General features: G+C 47.9%; 5 protein-coding genes across 5 annotated transcripts; 2 read left to right on the plus strand and 3 right to left on the minus strand.

Annotated features, from left to right (window-relative positions):
• Positions 1 to 78: 78 nt before the first annotated feature.
• N7447_003897 (putative DUF221 domain protein) lies at positions 79 to 2,977 on the minus strand (the record flags this gene model as incomplete). The annotated part of the gene is made up of 3 exons (XM_057228172.1): positions 79 to 2,029; positions 2,110 to 2,840; positions 2,891 to 2,977. The coding sequence occupies 3 exons, from the start codon at positions 2,975 to 2,977 to the stop codon at positions 79 to 81; spliced, it is 2,769 nt and encodes a 922-aa protein (XP_057087513.1).
• Positions 2,978 to 5,109: 2,132 nt separating this feature from the next.
• Positions 5,110 to 5,440, minus strand: N7447_003898 (Glucose-repressible protein Grg1; the record flags this gene model as incomplete). Its single annotated transcript, XM_057228173.1, has 3 exons — positions 5,110 to 5,126; positions 5,183 to 5,366; positions 5,426 to 5,440. 3 exons carry the CDS (start codon positions 5,438 to 5,440, stop codon positions 5,110 to 5,112), a joined length of 216 nt encoding a protein of 71 aa, XP_057087514.1.
• A 1,285-nt stretch (positions 5,441 to 6,725) lies between these two features.
• N7447_003899 (uncharacterized protein) lies at positions 6,726 to 8,414 on the minus strand (the record flags this gene model as incomplete). The annotated part of the gene is made up of 1 exon (XM_057228174.1): positions 6,726 to 8,414. One exon carries the CDS (start codon positions 8,412 to 8,414, stop codon positions 6,726 to 6,728), a length of 1,689 nt encoding a protein of 562 aa, XP_057087515.1.
• Positions 8,415 to 9,034: 620 nt separating this feature from the next.
• On the plus strand, positions 9,035 to 12,419 carry N7447_003900 (uncharacterized protein; the record flags this gene model as incomplete). Its single annotated transcript, XM_057228175.1, has 20 exons — positions 9,035 to 9,378; positions 9,438 to 9,600; positions 9,657 to 9,667; positions 9,719 to 9,774; positions 9,825 to 9,930; positions 9,980 to 10,138; positions 10,194 to 10,243; positions 10,299 to 10,383; positions 10,448 to 10,570; positions 10,625 to 11,010; positions 11,061 to 11,104; positions 11,154 to 11,196; positions 11,247 to 11,349; positions 11,399 to 11,423; positions 11,475 to 11,605; positions 11,661 to 11,725; positions 11,778 to 11,928; positions 11,979 to 12,008; positions 12,064 to 12,286; positions 12,351 to 12,419. 20 exons carry the CDS (start codon positions 9,035 to 9,037, stop codon positions 12,417 to 12,419), a joined length of 2,367 nt encoding a protein of 788 aa, XP_057087516.1.
• A 521-nt stretch (positions 12,420 to 12,940) lies between these two features.
• On the plus strand, positions 12,941 to 16,199 carry kin1 (putative serine/threonine protein kinase Kin1; the record flags this gene model as incomplete). The annotated part of the gene is made up of 3 exons (XM_057228176.1): positions 12,941 to 13,510; positions 13,568 to 14,195; positions 14,245 to 16,199. The coding sequence occupies 3 exons, from the start codon at positions 12,941 to 12,943 to the stop codon at positions 16,197 to 16,199; spliced, it is 3,153 nt and encodes a 1,050-aa protein (XP_057087517.1).
• Between the last annotated feature and the right edge of the window lie 2,397 nt (positions 16,200 to 18,596).

Raw genomic sequence — 18,596 nt, forward strand, 5'->3', positions numbered from 1 at the left:
TGTTCGCCAAGTTAGAATACAAAATGCTTTACAAATGCAAATGGCCCAGGAGGCCAAATATGAACAAATCAGACCCTATCAATGTGGGCGGTAAGCGTCGTAGGGGGCATACGCGGGCTCGTCGTCCTGGCCGACAGGTCCATAGCCACCAGTGCGCCAGCGATCGAGAGGATTCGTGATATCCACCTGCCCGGGAGTCTGTGCATGATTGAGGAGTCTGGATTCGGCCTCGTCTACCGAGTTGCCACTGTCGCCGCGCGATAGCGGCACACGGAAGGCCGGGTGGATCAGTCCTGTCGGATCGGGGGGCTCGTAGCCATTGTGCATATTTAGCGGCATTGGTGGCAGAGAGGGCGCGGGTGATGAGGCACGGGATGAGCCGGGGGACCACTCGCCTCTCAGAGTACTGCGGGGTGTGTGCGAGCGCTCTGTCATCAGGTCCTCGGGTCGGCCGTAGATGCCACCTCCGAACTCGTCGCGGAAATCTGCTCGATCCTTGTAATACGAGAAGTCTAGCTGGTTCTCTGGGACGACCTCGAATGGCGAATGCTCGGCGGACTTGCCGGGCTGGGATGCGAGCATCGGGTTCATTGCGATGTCAGAGTACTCGCCGCCCGTGTCTCCCTGGTCCAGACGACCCTGGTAGATGTCCTTTAGTGCCTCGGCTGCCTTGGCGTGCACCATAGGTGTCAAAAGTGGTTTGTACAGGGCAGGGTGTCCGAACTTGGAGTTCAGACGGTCCGAGGCCTTCTTGTCGGATTTGTTCACGCCCAGGGCTTCGGCGTCACTTAAGTTTGCGCGATTGTAAAACTCGCAATCGGAGTCAAACGTCTTCATGCAATAGACCTTGAACCCAAGCATCATGAACGGTAGGGGAACCACGCAGAACACCATGGTCCACGTGCCGCTCGCCTTGGCAACAAGGGCGATGATCACATTGGCAAGAATAGTAGCGAAGATCAGGCGATTGAATAAAACTCGCCAAAATGCACCACCAGACTCATTCTTGGTTATAAACACGTACATCAGCAGATACTTCTTCAACATGGCGTCCACACCAAAGTACAATGCCGTCACCGGTAGTACAATCGGCTGCAAGGTAGCGAAACAAAGAGCCACGGTGGCATAGAAGAGGAAGTAGTTGTAGTAACTGGCGTAGTCGAATGGTGGCGGTGCGGTCCACTCAATCGCCTGTCGGGGTGTCGGCGAGAGAAAGGTCTTTGCGAACCAAACCCAAACCATGGTAACGAGCTGCACAAGATCAATAGCGGCGCCGAGATTACGCTGCAAAAGATACGTCACCCAAAACGGTGATACGGTGCACAACGCGCTAACCAACTTGGCATACATCCGGCTTTCCAAGATGGCTTGCCAAGCGTCTTCGTGGTTGTTGGTTTTGTCAATCACGAACGACACAAAGTACCAAGCAGCCGAGAAGAGTGAAAATACGATCAGATTGTTGAAAACGAAAAACGCATACAGATGTCCCAGCACATGACGCTCTCGAGATGTTTTAGTCTTGCTGCCACCTTGGATAGAAAGTCGACGGAAGATGATCGGAAGCGCCAGATAAACGAGCGAGGTTAGTGCAGGCGACGCAATACCCTGGACAGCAGCCCAGACATTTGGGTTCGCTGAGAGCGAGGTCTGGAACGCCGGCCACACCAATCCCAAATTTGACAAGTTGGACAAGAAAATGGCAATCAGTCCGTTAGGAACAATCCACACAACGGTCAGGCATGTCACCCAGACAAAATTGACCAGTCGTTTCCATTTGCGTGCTGATTTTGTAAGTGGTAGATTTTCCCAGATGATATCGCTGGGCCGCGGCGCAAGATCAATGGTGGTGCCCTCGGGGTGCTTGCGGCGAGAGTTCCACGCCACAGCATGAGCATGCTCGATGTTGTCCCAACTGGCAAAGCCGTAGGGCATCGCGTTCCGGCGATCAATCGACGCCCGTCCGTGCTTGATTTCCTCTTCCAAGACGCGAATTCGGACGGATAGATAATCGATCGCGTCTACTCTGCCGCTAGCGAGTTGGTTGCGTTGTTTGCGAGGGGGCGTAGGGTAGGTCTTTTCGCAGGCAATCGGTCCGGGTTCTTAAGGTACTTGGCCAAAACGGACTCGAGTTGTCGGACAACCTCTTCGTGTTCTTTGATAATTCGGGGCAAGTCCCTGACGTTACGGCCAATCGCAGCTCGTGGGAGGGCCGCGGTCGGATTGACCTGGTCGGTCAGCCGAAGAATACCTTCGTCGGTACGGCTATTGGGAGGGATGTCGGTGATCATCAAAGTTCTAGCATGCAGACTGCGCTGGTATTCGGAGCTTTGGAAATATTGCCTCCGCAGATTCCGTACAACGCGATAATTCCTCCATAAAAAGAAAACAACAATAAGATCAAAAGCCCAGGCGCATACGACCTGACTCCAAATAGCCGTGGGATTGGTGATGTTGAGGGGTGTCATCATGTTGAAGGCGGAGGATGCCGATGAGTCGGTAGTATTCTTGCTCTGTGTGATATTAACCGGTATCATGACGAGGCAGCCGATTATGCTAAGGAAGATGAAGATATTTCGGCACATTTTTGTAAAGCGAAGGAAGATTGCGGCATCCAGGCCGACTGTCTCGATCAACTGCGGTTCCCGTGTATTGATAACCGGTTTAACCCAGGCGAAGAAGCCCTTGCCCACCGGGGGCGGAGTGTGTTTGAGGTCTGCATGCTTGACTTTGGGCGCATAGACAAGCGAGTGACGGGGTCGAACAAGGGAAAAGAGGAGGGCGAGGAGGACGGTGACGCCGATCGAGGTACCTAGCGAGGCCCAAATAGCAGTAACTGTAAACTGTAGCTTGTCAATATGTTGTTCTCTCCGTTCGCTCCGAACAAACTTACTGCAGAACGAAATGGATTAGCAATCAGCTCGAGGAAAGTATCCGCCCCATCTGTGCGGGCATGCAAGCTCAAGTGATGTATATCCATTACGTCAAAGCAGAAACGAGTGGCGATCCGGCATGAACGAGGGGCCGGGGGAAATCAAGAGCCCAGCATGAGAGTGGGATGAGGGAATAGATTAAAACGAGGGGAAATTTGGGGGAAATTCGAAAAAGAGAACGAGAGGTGAGACAAAGATAAAGAAAAAAAAGGTGGACTTTGTGTTATTATTAGAATTGGGACTATTCTCTGGGCGATTTTAGCGCTGATCACCGTTATGAAGAGTAAGCAACGGGCCACTTTTCTTTCAGAAGCCCTACAATTGATGCAGTTCCCACGGCTCTGGAGATCAGATTTTGTTGCATCAACATAAACGGGCGTTCCTTGTGGCCCGCCCACCCCGTCCATTGTTGTATCATTGGCAGTCCATCAACATGTGTCAAGTGGTACACCAATCAGTTACCGAAAGTAGAAATAGTCTGGAACATTTCGAATGTCGGGTCCAAGGTAACATTGACACAAGCCATGGAACTCATGACCGTGCCTGGTCAAATGTTCTTCAGGTTCTTGTTTGAGTCTCTTTGAAGCCATGATTATCTCATGAAACATAACTAGTTGGATATCCTCTATACTTCTTATTAATTTAGGAACTCGTTGCATTTGACATTTGATCTGCAAAAAAGACCCCTTGGAAGGTAAGGCACGAATGCCATCGTTCAACCTGAAAATTACGTCAGAGGATAGCGGTCGGAGTTAATCCGTGTATGAAAATTCTCAGGTCTTCCAGGGTGTTTGTTGGCAAGATAGCGCTAGTGACCGCTAGAGGGTCGGGGTTCTCCTAGTTCCAGGTTAAATATAGAAATGGCCGGTCATGGCAATTAAATAGTACAGCATGTGAGTTGCTAGCCTCTAACGTTAATGTAATAGTGATTCACTAGTCGAATCTTCCCCTATTCAATCCTCCATGATGGATGGAAAAACTATACTGCCAGCAACGGAGATAAATATCCCGGCTCTAAACTTTGATATGAAACGCTACCCTCGAACAAATCCCCATTCGTCGACCCTTCAATAATCCAGGGTACAGTGGCGGGCGCACGAGGCTCCCGCACAGCCAAGTGTGGTGACCGGTTTCAAGACCCCGTGCATGATGTTTTGCACTTGAAGCTTGAGGTCATATCCGAGTCCCTGTGTCCACACGGGCAGGTGGTCGACTGAGACTTGACGGTATGGCCGCAGGTATATGTTATCATGTTATGACACATCGTGCTGAGATGTAGGAGAGTAGCTAACCAGTGTAGTAAGGGAGCCGGTAGACGTACTCTGGGTCTTGATAAATATATTTCTTGTTTGAGAGGTTTAAATTTGAAAGAAAAAGGAGTGGGCGGGTTCCTTGTCGTTTATATATCTAGTCATATGACTGTCTAGAATATCCTAGGACTAGGAATGATAAACTTTCTCGCCTTGGCAGATGGTCATAAGGCCAAGTCAACTTGTTTCCTTCACTCCCGATGGGAGCAGCTGAGCGGGGTGAGTAAGGATCGCGGTGCTTCACACCACAGACTAGGTTTCGACGGTGCATGTTCAAGGCTGCTTACAGGGTTAAGTCTGATCGCAAGACTGGCAGGAGACCAGATTTTGATTTATACAGTCAGTGTGATCGCGCTGACCCAATACTAGACAAGAGTCTGTTGGCACTGGGAAGCAGGAGTGGAGAAGAGTTTGGGTATAGTAAGGGCACGGAGTAGACCTCGCCCATATCCGTTTCTTGGCGGATTTTGGGTGGAGGAGACCGTAGGCCGGGTACGGGTTGAGGAATATGTTCCTGTCTTGATGGTTTTTAGTATCTGGCTCGGATATAACACCATTTCTTCTCTTTCTGCAAACATGTTCCGGATAACCGTACTTTTTACCCTCGGTAAGTTGCCCAGATGCCGATTAAGCTCAAATAAAGTCGCAAACCTCAGGCACCAATCTCAACAAGGTTCTATGAACGGAGTATGTGTAATGGTGCATTAAAGAACACTAAAAAAACTAAATCTAAAGATTATAATGTAAAAACTTGGCTGTAAATGTTGTGAAGTGGTATTGTTCGCTATTTACATCGTCAAATCATCAAAAAGACAGGGTTTCCGCCTAAATGGTGTACAAAAGTAGTAGTCTCGTAGAGTTAGATCACTTTAGTTCTTGGCAGCCTCTGTGGTGTTGTTAGTACTATTCTCTTAAGTGCCTTGGTTCAATGATTTAGCTTACCCTTGTGGACATCAGCCTTGGTGTTGTGGGAAACCTCGTCCTTCTTGTCGACGAGTGCGTCCTTGGCAGCGCTGGCGCGGGTAGAGACGTTGGCATCGCTGCTCTTGGCGACGTTCTTGTTGGCCTCCTTGGAAGCCTCAGCACCAGTACCCTGGATGGTCTCAGCGACGTAGTTAACGGCTTGCTGTAGGTTTGTTAGTTGATGGCACAAGCGCAAGTATGAGAGTTGGGTTGGTCACGAACCTTGGCAGTCTCCATTGTGAATTTGAGGGTTGGAAAGTGTGGTTTGTTTGAAAAGGTTGTTTGGAATAGTGGATGATTGAGTAGATGAGTTGATGAAGATGGAATGAGCTGGGAATTGAAGGGATATTTATGTAGTTCTGGATTTCCACTGCGCAGGGGCAATGACGTCATGACGTCATGAAAGACCCCGGAACAGTCCAGTTTCCAAGAGTTTCCAACAAGTCACATCGCCAAGTTTGGCTAACCAAACCATAAGAAACTTGGAAGCTCGTGTGGCTGTAATCCTAGTTCTATCCACAGTTTACAGTTTTTGACCTGTCCTAGCCTTTCTGACATCACCAATCAATCTGTGGAACAGATTTAGATCTCCAATTGCACTAGTGAACTTGCGGCTATGATAGACGCCAGGTTGAACATTCCATTACTTCTATTTACTTCCATGGTCGTTCAAAGAGGCCATCGCAGATACATGGATATCGACTCAACTACACGGCCTAGTTAGTTACTGGACCACCAAGCTATGACGTAATTAATCTTTACCCCAATGCTTGGACAGACCTCAATAGTTGGGCCAAGTAGATTCCATGGGACTACATGCTGACTTATGAGGCAAATTGAAGATGTACAATTATATTCACTTGCGCTTTGTCATTGTAACGAGAGAGGAAAGGCATTTGACATGCTATTCAAAACGTGTCCTTGAAAGATCTTATCTCGAAGTTAACTCATCGCAGAAGCCACATAGATCACTTATGTGGCTAACTTGTCACTGCGGGGTTGAACATGCACTATACAGCCACAACACGATGCAGGTCATACATTAGTTGCAAGCTTGTTGGGCCTATTACGTAGCAGGATATGCGCCCTCACTTCATGTAAACTACCTTGGAAATATAGGCCCGAGGCAGAGTCATCGGTATCTGAATCCACCAATGAGAATGAAATATGAGCTGCGATCATTAGGTAAGTCCCATTGTATCAAGTTCTGGATACTCATTGGTCTAAACACTACGATGATTCAGATCCACAACCTATAGGTCTTGATCGCCACTGCAGTCACAATATTTGTTTGTTTGTACTTCCAAGATAGGAATTCGGTTATTACAGTCGATCTTAGAAGAGAAGACAAGATATTTCCAGGAAATCAGGAGCGATGTTGGCGTTAAGAGTGAGGCCCCGGGGCCGTAAGATAAAACATACAGGTAGTTCGTGCTTATGCCAGGTAGTAGAGTAGATTCTCATTGAAGATATATAATGTTTTCATTTATTTCTCCTAGCCCTATTCATCATGAAATAGGTTTTATAAGGAATAGAACTTCCAAGACGGCTTGTGCTCACGCGATAACGGTTGATCTTGCATCAAGGCTCGCGCCAACTCTATCGGCATACAATTTCCCTTCAAAAACAGATCATGGAATTCCTTCTCTCCAAGTTCTCCCGTCTCGACGGCCTCCTTTCGCAATGCATATATCTGTAACGCACCCAGCATATACCCGGCCTGATATAACGGCGAATAATCACCATTCAATGATCGCCTCACTTCTCCTTCTGCAGTGGCACGTTCATGTCCAACTTCATCGACGAGTAGATCAATGCATTCCTGAGGAGCCATCTGACTAAGATGAAACTTGATGGAGAATATAATCCGAGCGCATCGATGAAGCCGCCAGAACAGCATCCCGATCCGATTCTGCGGCGTCTTTTGGAACCGTTCGTCGTTCCATAAAAGGAACTCCCAATACAGAGCCCATCCTTCAATCCAAAACGGAGTATCAAATAATTGACGGTAGGGTCTGTATCTCGCAATCATGTGCATCTGCAAATGATGTCCGGGGATCATCTCATGGAAGACCGTAGCGCGGGAGAAATGAACGTTATTCCCGCGCATGCTCATCAGCTTGGCTTCATGATCCATCTGATCGGTTGGATATGAGACAATGATACAGTCGCCGCCGAGGAAGAAAGGGTTGACTTTCTGGTGCTCGGGCGACATCATAAACATTTGCCAATTCTCTTTGGCAACGGGCGGAACGGTGACGAGTTGGTGATCTTCGACAAAGGAGATTGCTTCCATCGTGAGATCTCGGACTAATTCGGTTTGTTTTCCAGGCTCGACGAAATCATTCTTGACTTCTTCCAGGGCCTGCTTCCAGTCGTCCTCGTACCCCATGCTGCGCGATGCCTTTTTCAGTTCAGCAACACACCATCTGAACTCATTCTCTCCGATCGAGATCAGTTCTTCTGGTGTGTAGGCAATCATTTCGCCCAAGAGCTCGCTAAGCAGACCCTCTCGACCGATAGGATCGCCCACTATTGCGTCTTCATTACCTGGGCGGATGCCAGCCAAGTTCTCTCGGATACTTGCTGAAACCTCTTCTAGGCCCTTTTCCACAATCCCATATGGATGTGATACCCACCAGTTGAACGACGGATCGTAGCCTTTGTAGAACTCGAACCACTCCTTTAGGTTGGAGTGCAATGAGTCTATGTTTCTCGCCGCTCTAAATGCAATTGTTTTCTCCATCTGGATCTTGGTCGGGTCGTTCTTGATCATGTCTATCACGGCTGCAATTTGAGACTGGGATTCAACAAGCTTCTGGGCAGCATCTTTTGACTTCATCGACACTACTATCGCACGAGCCTCGCACAGCTCTATCAGATTGTCTGAAAATGGTAGAAGTAGTGCGGTTTTTGCATCCTGTTTACGATCGAGTTCCAACTCGCGAAGCTGCCTTTCCAGGTAGTTTCTCACGAGAAGATAATCTACCTTCCCTTGTTGATCGTAAAGATCAAAAGGCTGGCTGTGGAGTAACTCGAGCTCAGATGTAAGGAACTCACGTAACTTCTGGGTTCTTCTCGGAGATATTTTGATAGGGTAAAAGGTCTTAATATCTTTGAGGTCCTCGGTGATGCGCTCAATTCTGTCTCGCATTGTGTCGGCTTGTGCACGCTGGATGGCGATACCCCTGGGTGACGTGACAGATACCATGATAGGCAAAATCCCGCTATCGTCTTGTTTTGGTAATAAATGAATTTAGGATATTTTTATTTTATCTTTGAAGTCGAGTCCGGGGCCGGGAAATCAAAGCTGAGATGTGTGGAGAGGGAGCTGAGACTATTAAAAAAGAAAAAGATAGGGTTGCGGCTAAAGTACCTCCATTAAAATAGGTCCTACCACAACGGACGTCGGATAGCGTAGCCGGCCTCCTATCGCTGGCTGATCCGAATGGTTTTATTGTTCATATCGCATCGGCTAGCTTGGAACGTAGCGTGGAGTTTCTCCGCGTTTATACCTAAAAAAGATTGTTATCTCGGGATTTGAGAGTATCTCCGATAGCTTATAATCTGTGCATGTTAGAATGCGGGGGAAATCAATAGCCGTCCAATTTAGATAAGGACTGCTAGGTGACTGGACCGGTGCTATATTGCTTTGCACGGACATGTCTTCCGATATCATCTCCTCTAGTCTGTTGTGCTTATTCCCGAGGTCATGTCATATAAGACTTGTATACCCATCTCTCTCTTCTTGCCATGTCTAGGAGCTTTCAACACTAAGTTGATTGATCAACCGAATCCTAATCGGGTCACCTCTTACCCTATTGTTGCAGAATGGGTCCGCATCTGCCTGTCACGGAGGGTCTCGACCCAGATGATAATGACAAGTCAGCAACCAATGCGATCCAAGAGTTACAGAAAGTCCAACTCACCCACCAGTGGGATCCAAATTTGCCACAGGAGAAGATTGATGCTATTAACGAGGTAGTCAAGACAGGCGATCAAGAAAAGGCCGTCGAGATAGAAAAGACCCTCGTACAGGATTCCCAGTATGATTTGGTTCGTGCCGCGGTGCGTAATACAGATGGGGGAGAGGTTGCAAACACCGTGCGTGCTTGGGTACTGGGCATGATTTTTACTACTCTTGGAAGTGGAATTAATATGTTTTTGAGTATGAGGTGGGTTTTGATTTTAATACAGCCTTGGAGTGAGAAATGATTTACTCATCTTGTGTTAGGAGTCCTGCTATCTCCTTCCCTGCTATCGTCGTGCAGTTACTGGTCTATCCGCTGGGTTGTTTGTGGGCCAAGACCATGCCGACTCGGAAGTTCAATACATTCGGAGTGGAATGGACGTTTAACCCCGGTCCTTTCACTATCAAAGAGCATGCGGTGATCACAGTAAGTTCTTGAAACTTGATGCTCAAAAATTATGGAAGCTGACCTTTTGTTTTTAGATCATGGCAAAGTTGGTGGATTTTAATCACAAGCTTTGATATCAATGCTAAGCAATATTTAGTGTTTCGATCGGATATGCTTATTGTACAGATGCCCTCTTGGCATTGAAAGCAAAGCGTAAGCAATCTCTCTTGCCCTGAATCAATCTCAATCTAACACACTCTCAGCACTCTATAATATAGAACTTGGATGGGGATTCCAGCTTTTATTCGCCTTGAGCAGTCAGGTGATTGGTATGTCACTGGCAGGCATTTTCCGCCGTTTCCTCGTCTGGTAAGTTGGACCCTCTCTGCCAAGATTTCCATATACTCACGATATCAAGGCCCGCTGCTATGATGTGGCCTGGTCAGTTTGCAAACTCTTCCTTATTTTATGCTCTTCACGATTGGAGCCCCTCAGATGAATCAGAGACCAATGGATGGCGCATCTCGCGCTACCGATATTTCCTCTATGTGACAATGGGGGCTTTTGTCTGGTATTGGTAAGGCACTCTTATTCCAATCTGGACTACATATGCTAATTTCTTCGAACTGCAGGATACCGGGAGTCCTATGGCAAGGACTATCCGTTTTTGCTTTTGTCACCTGTAAGGTCCCGTTGGCTCATTGCATCCTTGGCCGCGCTGACCTTTTTGCCCGTAGGGATCCGGCCCAACAATGTGGTTTTGAACCAGTTATTTGGAGGCTTTACAGGACTATCCCTCATTCCTATCACCTTTGATTGGACGTAAGATCTATACTCCCCGTCAGTTGTAGAACTGCTGAAAGGAGGTAAAGCTAATTATGACCAGCTACGTTTCTGCATATCTCTTAGATCCACTCTTGGCACCTACTCATGCTATCGTCAATACTCTGATCGGGCTTTTAATTTTTGTGATCATCACCACAATCGGGATCTCTTACACTGGGGCTTTGTATGCTGCAAAATATTTCACCAGACTCATTTCCCAAGGTTAACAGCAATATAGGTACTCCGACTATCTCCCTATCAACACGTCCAGCACCTTTGACAACACGCAGAATGCCTATAATGTAACAAGAATCCTAGGGGCCGGTTTCTCTTTTGATGACGCAAAGTACAAGGCATACTCACCGATGTTTCTGGCCCCAACCTTTGCCTTGAACTACGGACTGTCATTTGCAGCCCTTACAGCAGCTATTGTACAGGTTATTCTGTTCCACCGCAAAGAGATTTGGCATCAATTCAAGGCTGCTCGGGACCAGGAACCTGATATTCATCTTACCATGATGAAGAAGTACAAAGAAGCACCTGACTGGTGGTATATAGCACTCTTCCTATTCTCGATCGCGACAGGACTTGCGAGCATTCTGGCGTATGATTCGCAACTTCCGTGTATGTGACGCCTATCTAAATCTGACGATCAAATCTGACCAAATATATAGGGTGGGGCTTTTTTGTCTCGATCATCCTTGCCGTGGTTTTTATAGTATGTTGTTTCATGGCTACTAAGAGCTTATGTCTGACCCCAACAACAGATTCCGACTTGTCTGGTTCTCGCCATCACCAATATTATGCTTTGTACGTGCAATATCAATCCTTCTGTGTGTGTGCAACGCTAATTTATATAGCGCTCAATGTTTTATCGCCGTTTCTGGCAGGTTTCATGATTCCAGGAAAACCAATTGGGGTCATGGTATTCAAAGTCTTTAGTACCATCACCTTGGGACAGGCGTAAGGTTCAATATTCTTTTGCTAGAATGAAGGCTGACCTTATTGATAGTCAAGTATACTGTGGCGATCTCAAAGTAAGAAATTTTCTCTCCATGTCGTGGACCAGGTTGCTGACTCTTCAACAGCTGGCTCATTATATGAAAGTGCCACCCCGCGTCACCTTCATGTGTCAAGTTGTTGCCACCATATGGGCAAGTATTGTTCAGATTGCAGTCATGAATTGGACATTAGGCAATATTGATGAAGTTTGCACGCCGTATGTTATGCAAATCGTTGGAAAGAGGGCATATACTAACCATCTATGGGAATAGTAATCAATCAGCACATTTCACGTGCCCGAACGGAAGAGCCTTCTTTTCATCCAGTATTGTGTGGGGTCAGTTATTTTGTCTCAAGTACATATCAATATATCACTTACTATCATTTAGGTGTCATTGGCCCACAACGCATGTTTGGACCTGGCGGTTTATACGTGCAAATACAATGGTTCTGGTTGCTCGGCGCTCTTCTCCCGGTGGCGTTCTATGTCTTAATAAGATTGTTCCCTCGGACTAAGCTCAGATTCCTGAATGCACCTGTGTAAGTCACAGAAGATCATCTTTGGTGGAATATGCTAATAGTATCTATAGGATGCTGGGTGCTATGGCCTGGTTGCCTCCGTAGGTCTACATCATTCCTGATATTATTCGTTACCTGTTACTGATCATCTTACAGGGCCACTCCACTGAGTTTCTTTTCATGGGCTTTCTTTGGCCTCATCTTCAACTACTGGATTCGACGCCGGTGGGGCGGCTGGTGGCATACTTACAACTATATCACCGCTGCAGGACTTGACTCGGGCCTCATTCTGTCCACGATTGTGGTTTTCTTCGCGATTACTCTACCGAATGTCACGATACCCCAGTGGTGGGGAAATACAGCTGTCTATGAGACCACGGTACGTAACTTCATATGGAGTATATCCCGTTATTTATTGAAGTGGGTCCTAATGAAGAATATAGGACGCTCTTTATACTGCAGTTCGAAAGACTGTCGCAGATGGAGAGATTTTTGGACCTAAGGAGTGGTAACTTGTCACTCATAACTACGGGGAATTACATATAAATATCAGATTTATAATGTTGGATACCTGCACATGATAGTCTGACCTTGAGATATTTATAGTTCCTTGGCCCACGTGATCAGCCATTTCCCCAGGGTTGTATGTAGTCAGGTAGTGACGTGGTCACAAACAATATATGCATGTCAAAATAGTCCCTGAAAAGACATATAGTTGCCTAGAAATAAACCCATTAAGAAGATATTCTAAAAGAAAAGGGGGCGTCGGGGGTGAAACCCAGCCTCAAACAGAATTTGGGTATCAACTCGAAAGCTTTCAAGGTTAGCCGCCCCTAGACGGTCTCCGCATCCCAACCTCCTCTTACTCTTACCCCCTCCATCTTCCTTTTAGTATCTTCCATTTTCTCACGGGATTCGTTTCATCCCGACAGTCCTCGCACCGCATCAACTGTGCTTGGGCCCGGTGGCTGCGGCTTCCCCTCTCTCCCCCGCTTCCTTTGACTCGAAATCCCTCAAAGGAGACCCATCCAAGATGTCACTACCGACTAATACGCCGACTATGGTTCGTAGCCAGTCAACTTCAACTCGTCCCTCTCGAACCCCATCGGATCTCCCTCATCGGACACGGAGTGTGGCGGTTCGATCGTCAAATACGGCCCAACCTCCTACGCCAACTAACCTGTCACATTCGAAAACTCCTTCCCAGGACCGACGTCCTCCCTCAAACCATACTGCACTTGAGGAGGCAGCCCGGCGCGACTTCGAGACATCCAATGTCGCGCGCATCCCCTCTCGTCGGGAAGCGTCATCCGACCGATCTCAAGAACGCCCCTCGACCGCTCGAACTGAAACTGCCCGGAGGCACCAAAGAAACCCCTCAACGCAAAGCCGGCAGCGAGAAAGTGTTGATATGACGCCTATCTCTGCTCCACAACTGCCGCCGCAGCATGCGACCGCAACAAATATCCCCCCAGTCGCAGCCGCGCCTAGGCGACGGACTACGGTCACGACGCCGACGGGTCAGTGGGCTCTAGGCAAAACAATAGGTGCTGGAAGTATGGGAAAAGTAAAACTAGCAAAAAATACAGAGACTGGAGAACAGGTACGGATTCTTAACTCTTGCCTCAAATTATCAACACGATACTGACTGCGGTCGCAGGTTGCCGTTAAAATCGTGCCACGGCTCTCGACTGAGGAACATCGCACCAGCCGGGAGACAGAGAGAGCCGATCGCTCAAAGGAGATTCGCACGGCTCGAGAAGCCGCCATCGTCAGCCTAGTGAATCATCCGTATATCTGCGGCATGCGGGATGTGGTTCGAACATCATACCATTGGTACATGCTGTTTGAATATGTCAACGGTGGCCAAATGCTGGATTATATCATCTCCCATGGCAAACTGAAGGAAAAGCAGGCGCGCAAGTTCGCACGACAGATCGCCAGCGCGTTGGATTACTGCCACCGCAACAGCATCGTCCATCGCGATCTAAAGATTGAGAACATCCTTATCAGCAAGACTGGTGATATCAAAATCATTGATTTTGGTCTCAGCAACTTGTTCTCGCCCAAAGGCATCTTAAAGACATTTTGTGGTAGTCTGTATTTCGCTGCTCCAGAGTTGCTACAGGCCAGACCCTATACAGGGCCCGAAGTTGATGTTTGGAGCTTTGGGATTGTCCTTTATGTCTTGGTTTGTGGAAAGGTACCTTTCGATGACCAGAGTATGCCTCAGCTGCATGCCAAAATCAAGAAAGGTGTCGTGGAGTACCCACCGGGTCTCACTGCTGGTAAGTGAGCCTTGAAAGGAAGCTTTCTCTGATTCCATTGCTAATTCAGACTTCGCAGAGTGCCGCCACATCATATCCCGCATGCTAGTCACTGATCCCAAACAGCGTGCCAGCTTGGCCGAGATCATGAGCCACCCCTGGATGAATAAGGGGTTCAATGCTCCCCCAGAGAACTACCTCCCTCATCGTGAGCCTTTGCAGCTACCTCTGGATCTAGAGGTTGTTGAAAAGATGACCGGGTTTGACTTTGGGCCTCCCGAGTACATTACAGCTCAGTTGACCAAAGTATTGGAGTCTGAGGATTACCAAAATGCTATCCGGCTGAACTTCCGCGAGCAACAACAGCCTGCTTCCAATCACCCGGAGCGCAAACGAGGAGTGTTCGATTTCTACAAGCGACGAAACTCTGCCGCCAGTCGTGATACCCTTTCCGCGCCTTCGGCCGAGGCGGTGCAACTAGGCAACGACCCTTTGAATGCTTACAGTCCGTTGGTGTCCACATATCATCTAGTCAAAGAAAAGCTTGACCGAGAGCGGTCCGAAGCACGGCCTGGTGCCCTTGGTCTTCGTCAACCCCCCAGCGAAGTCCAAGTGCCTGAACTGCGGGCCCCGGAAGCGGCCCACACCAATCAGTACCAGTTGGCAGGAGACAAGGACACAGGACGGCGATCTCGGCCACGGGCCCGCACGCACGGTGAGGACGAAGCCTCGGAAGCAATGAAGATACATCATTCTTCCTCGCCATCTACGCACGCAGTCCCAACCTCGCATCCCGACACACCCGCCAAGAAAGAAAGCACCGCTGCTGGACTCTTAAGACGATTCAGCACTCGCAGGACCAAGGATCGCAACCGCGATGCGGATCGTGAACACATCAGTACCCCCAACACACCCACACTCAACGTTCAGCCTCCTGCAGATTCAGCGTCTCCGATGCACCGTGGCTTCAGTGTAAGGAGAACCCGACGGGCGGAGCCTTCTCCAGGTGGGACTTCTTCGAATGACAGCCCACCACAGCAGGATCTGCTGGCGGCGCCAACGACCGCGGAACGCAGTGCGCGGTCCAACAAATTCCTGGAGAGATCGGCCAGCGTCAATTCGGCAGACTACAGACCTCGGAGAGCCACACGGAGAAGTGACGACGATACCTTAGATGTCGCTCCAGACCGTCAACCACCCTCTGCTAGTGACTCTGATCAAGTTGCTCCGAATAATCAGAAAGATCTGGCCAGCGTCAGGACTGGTGGACGCACACATACGGCACGCACCATGTCACTAGGACACGCCCGGCGAGAAAGTATTCAGGCACGCCGCGCCCGGCGAGACGCTACCCGAGAGGCCAACGTGCCCGAAGAGACTGATGCAGACATCTCCGGTGCAGGGACAGCATTGGAGAGCGCCAACGAGGGAGAAGATTTGTCCAAACCAGTGTTCCTCAAGGGTCTTTTCAGTGTTTCCACCACCAGCAGCAAACCTCTGCCCGTTATTCGGGCTGACATTATTCGGGTCCTGAGGCAGCTCGCAGTTGAATATGTCGAGATCAAGGGTGGGTTTAGCTGTCGCCATGCCCCCAGCATCGATCTCGACAAGGTAGTTGATGTTGCCCCTCCCAGCCCGGAGCGACAGGGGCAAGTATCAGGGCACCGCCGTCGTATCAGCTTTGGTGGCCTCCTCAACCACGACGACAGCCGGGACGACAGCCGCGCTGGACCTTCCAAGCTTCGTCGAGCTCAAGCTGCGCCGGATCGCAGTTTTACCACGAACTCGGATGGCTCAGATGAATATGTTGCACGGGATCACGGTTCCCTCGGTGAACGTGTCGTTGGCGAAACCACTACCCGTGTACAGAGCGACACCGGAGAGAACCTCGTCCTCCGATTCGAAATCCTAATCGTGAAGGTGCCTCTGTTCTCCCTACATGGTATTCAGTTCAAGAAGGTATCAGGTGGAATGTGGCAGTATCGAGAGATGGCGAAGAAGATCCTCGATGCATTGAACCTGTGACCTGTCCTTTTGAAATAGAATCCTTGGCCAAAGAGTGCATTTCCTAAGACTTCTTTTCCCTTTGTCTTTGTGACACACAGACGGCGATTTGTTTTGAGTTACATCCATTCACGACGCATCCGCACGAGCATTCATCTATTCTGCCCCGTTATCATTGCATGTCCATCGCTATCTTTGCTTTCCTCCTATTTTTCAAAGAGGGATTCATTTATCTTCATTAGCCCGTTATTTGCTCTTTTTCATCCCGACCCTAAGTACTGCTCTCCTATCTCAATACCTATTGACCTAGTTAGTCTAGTCTTCATAGTGTATATTAAAATCGAGTGAAGATAATTCTTGGTTAATGGCGTTTTTGCTTTAGCCTTTGTTTCCTGTCATCTATTGGCTGTGGCCTAGGGAGGTGGTGTACCTTTCTTTGGACAGTTATGAACTTCATGTTGTTCGGCCTACAAATACGAAATGGTTGCGGCAATCCGTATGGTTTATGATCATAATTGCTGGTCGGTGCTACTCAGATAAGTTCATTTCTAATTGTTTTATACTTCAATTAAGTATACTAGCTTCCTACCTCCCTTTCGCTGTCGGACGATCCATATAGTTCATACAACACCTTCGCCTACCTATGAATCCATGGCTGGCCTCTCATCCTGAACTTTATCTTCCCCTTAGCCTTAGCCTTGGGGATAACAGAAAAACATATAGGCTAACGTTAGATCAAACGTGGCTGGAGCCGGTGGAGCGAACCAACACATATTGGGAATCCCAGCTCATTCCCAAGGTTTTACTAATATAATAACTCGTAACATTTTATATTCCAAATCCGGGCATGGTGTCTACAGTTTGTAGGGTGTATATGCCTATCTGTATTTACGTAGACAAATATATTGTGGTCCTAGGGCATATAGTATGTTGTGGAGCGTATCTTACTATGGTATGTATGTATGTATGCAATTTAAAAAAGAATCATAAAAAAAAAAAATTATTATTCGTAGAATACAATTTGATAGTTCGTTGAGAATACTCGTGAAACCGTGGAACTAATATCCAGGAGCGTGGCACAAAGCCCTAAAAACCACTTGTGGCATCCCCAAAGCCGCACGCTGCGTGGTTTTGGGGCCCGCATCGAATTCGCCAGTTGGCGGAATTACGTGATTCCCTCGAGCAACTAAAACTGGCAAAACTCTTGGTGTTTACTAAATAACTGAATAAATGGAAATAAAACTATATATAAAGCTTAACTATCTATAAACAAACTTATTTATTAGTTATCTATCAACTAAAGGACACAAGGAACTCATTTGCGTTAGGGGCCCTAGTGTAGTTCCCGCGCCCCCAACTTCGGCTTCATCACCGCCCAAAAGCGGGCCTTCTTATGGGGGCTAGAACTGAATGCCCCTAAGCTAGCCGGATGCGACGGAATCTCTTCTAAGGTAGGAAGGACATAACTAGTTAACTAGTTATGTGTAGTTACTAAGAGGTTAATAGGAGGCCCCGGTGACCACGTGATCTGATATACTTCGCTTTTTTTTCTAACACGCACGACGCCTGCAAAATTCTACATAATCCGATATATCTATAATATCTAATATAGGATTCTAGATATTTATACTAATAATTCTTTATAAAATAGGCGAGCTCATATGCTGAGTCATCAACGTTGTAGGACGTTGATTGGAGGAAGTGAGGTGCGCCACGGCCCGCATGGTCCGAAATTGATGCCATGACTCTACAAGAGCCATTGTCCTCAAAGCTTTAAAGCCCTCTACATGTCGATCCCCACCTCGGATCTGGTTGATAAATATACCAATCGATAGTGGACACCGAGCTCTATACTGTAAGGCTTTTTTTCATGCATTCTAGAGCTCGTTTTAGGTCTGTAGACTATCGGATGGTTAGAGCCCGATTAAAGACGCATAACTGTCCCGGGCGCTGTTCCCGCATTTCCCAACAACCCTTTTTAATTGCCAACCAGCGGCCACTAACCAGAATACCCCTATCAGCCCAGGACACAGCAAACTCGAAATAAAAGGACAAAATTAGTTTTATTCGATAGTGTAAACTCTGAATATCATAAAAATATAAAAATAGGCGTGTTTTTCTTTGGATAGAGGAAACAATGAACACTAACGCCGCGGCGATCATTACTGATTTAGGCAAGATTATAATAACGTTGCTGAGTCAGCGCCTGTCACAGGGCCGCCATGATCTTCACATGCTCGTTCCCTTAACCTCACTTCGTCACCACTTCCAACCCTCAATCTTTCACCACGTTTCCCAGCCGCCACAAACATCGGATGCTCTTCTAGTATCTTTTAGTTTTATCGGCGCGGCTTGGAGATATTGTGTTTTCTTTTCTTTTTTTTTCTTCATCTCGCGACGTTTCTTTTTCATATCCCT

Source organism: Penicillium robsamsonii, assembly GCF_028829455.1.
Source record: "Penicillium robsamsonii strain IBT 29466 chromosome Unknown utg000002l_segment0_segment0, whole genome shotgun sequence".
NCBI lineage: Eukaryota > Fungi > Ascomycota > Eurotiomycetes > Eurotiales > Aspergillaceae > Penicillium > Penicillium robsamsonii.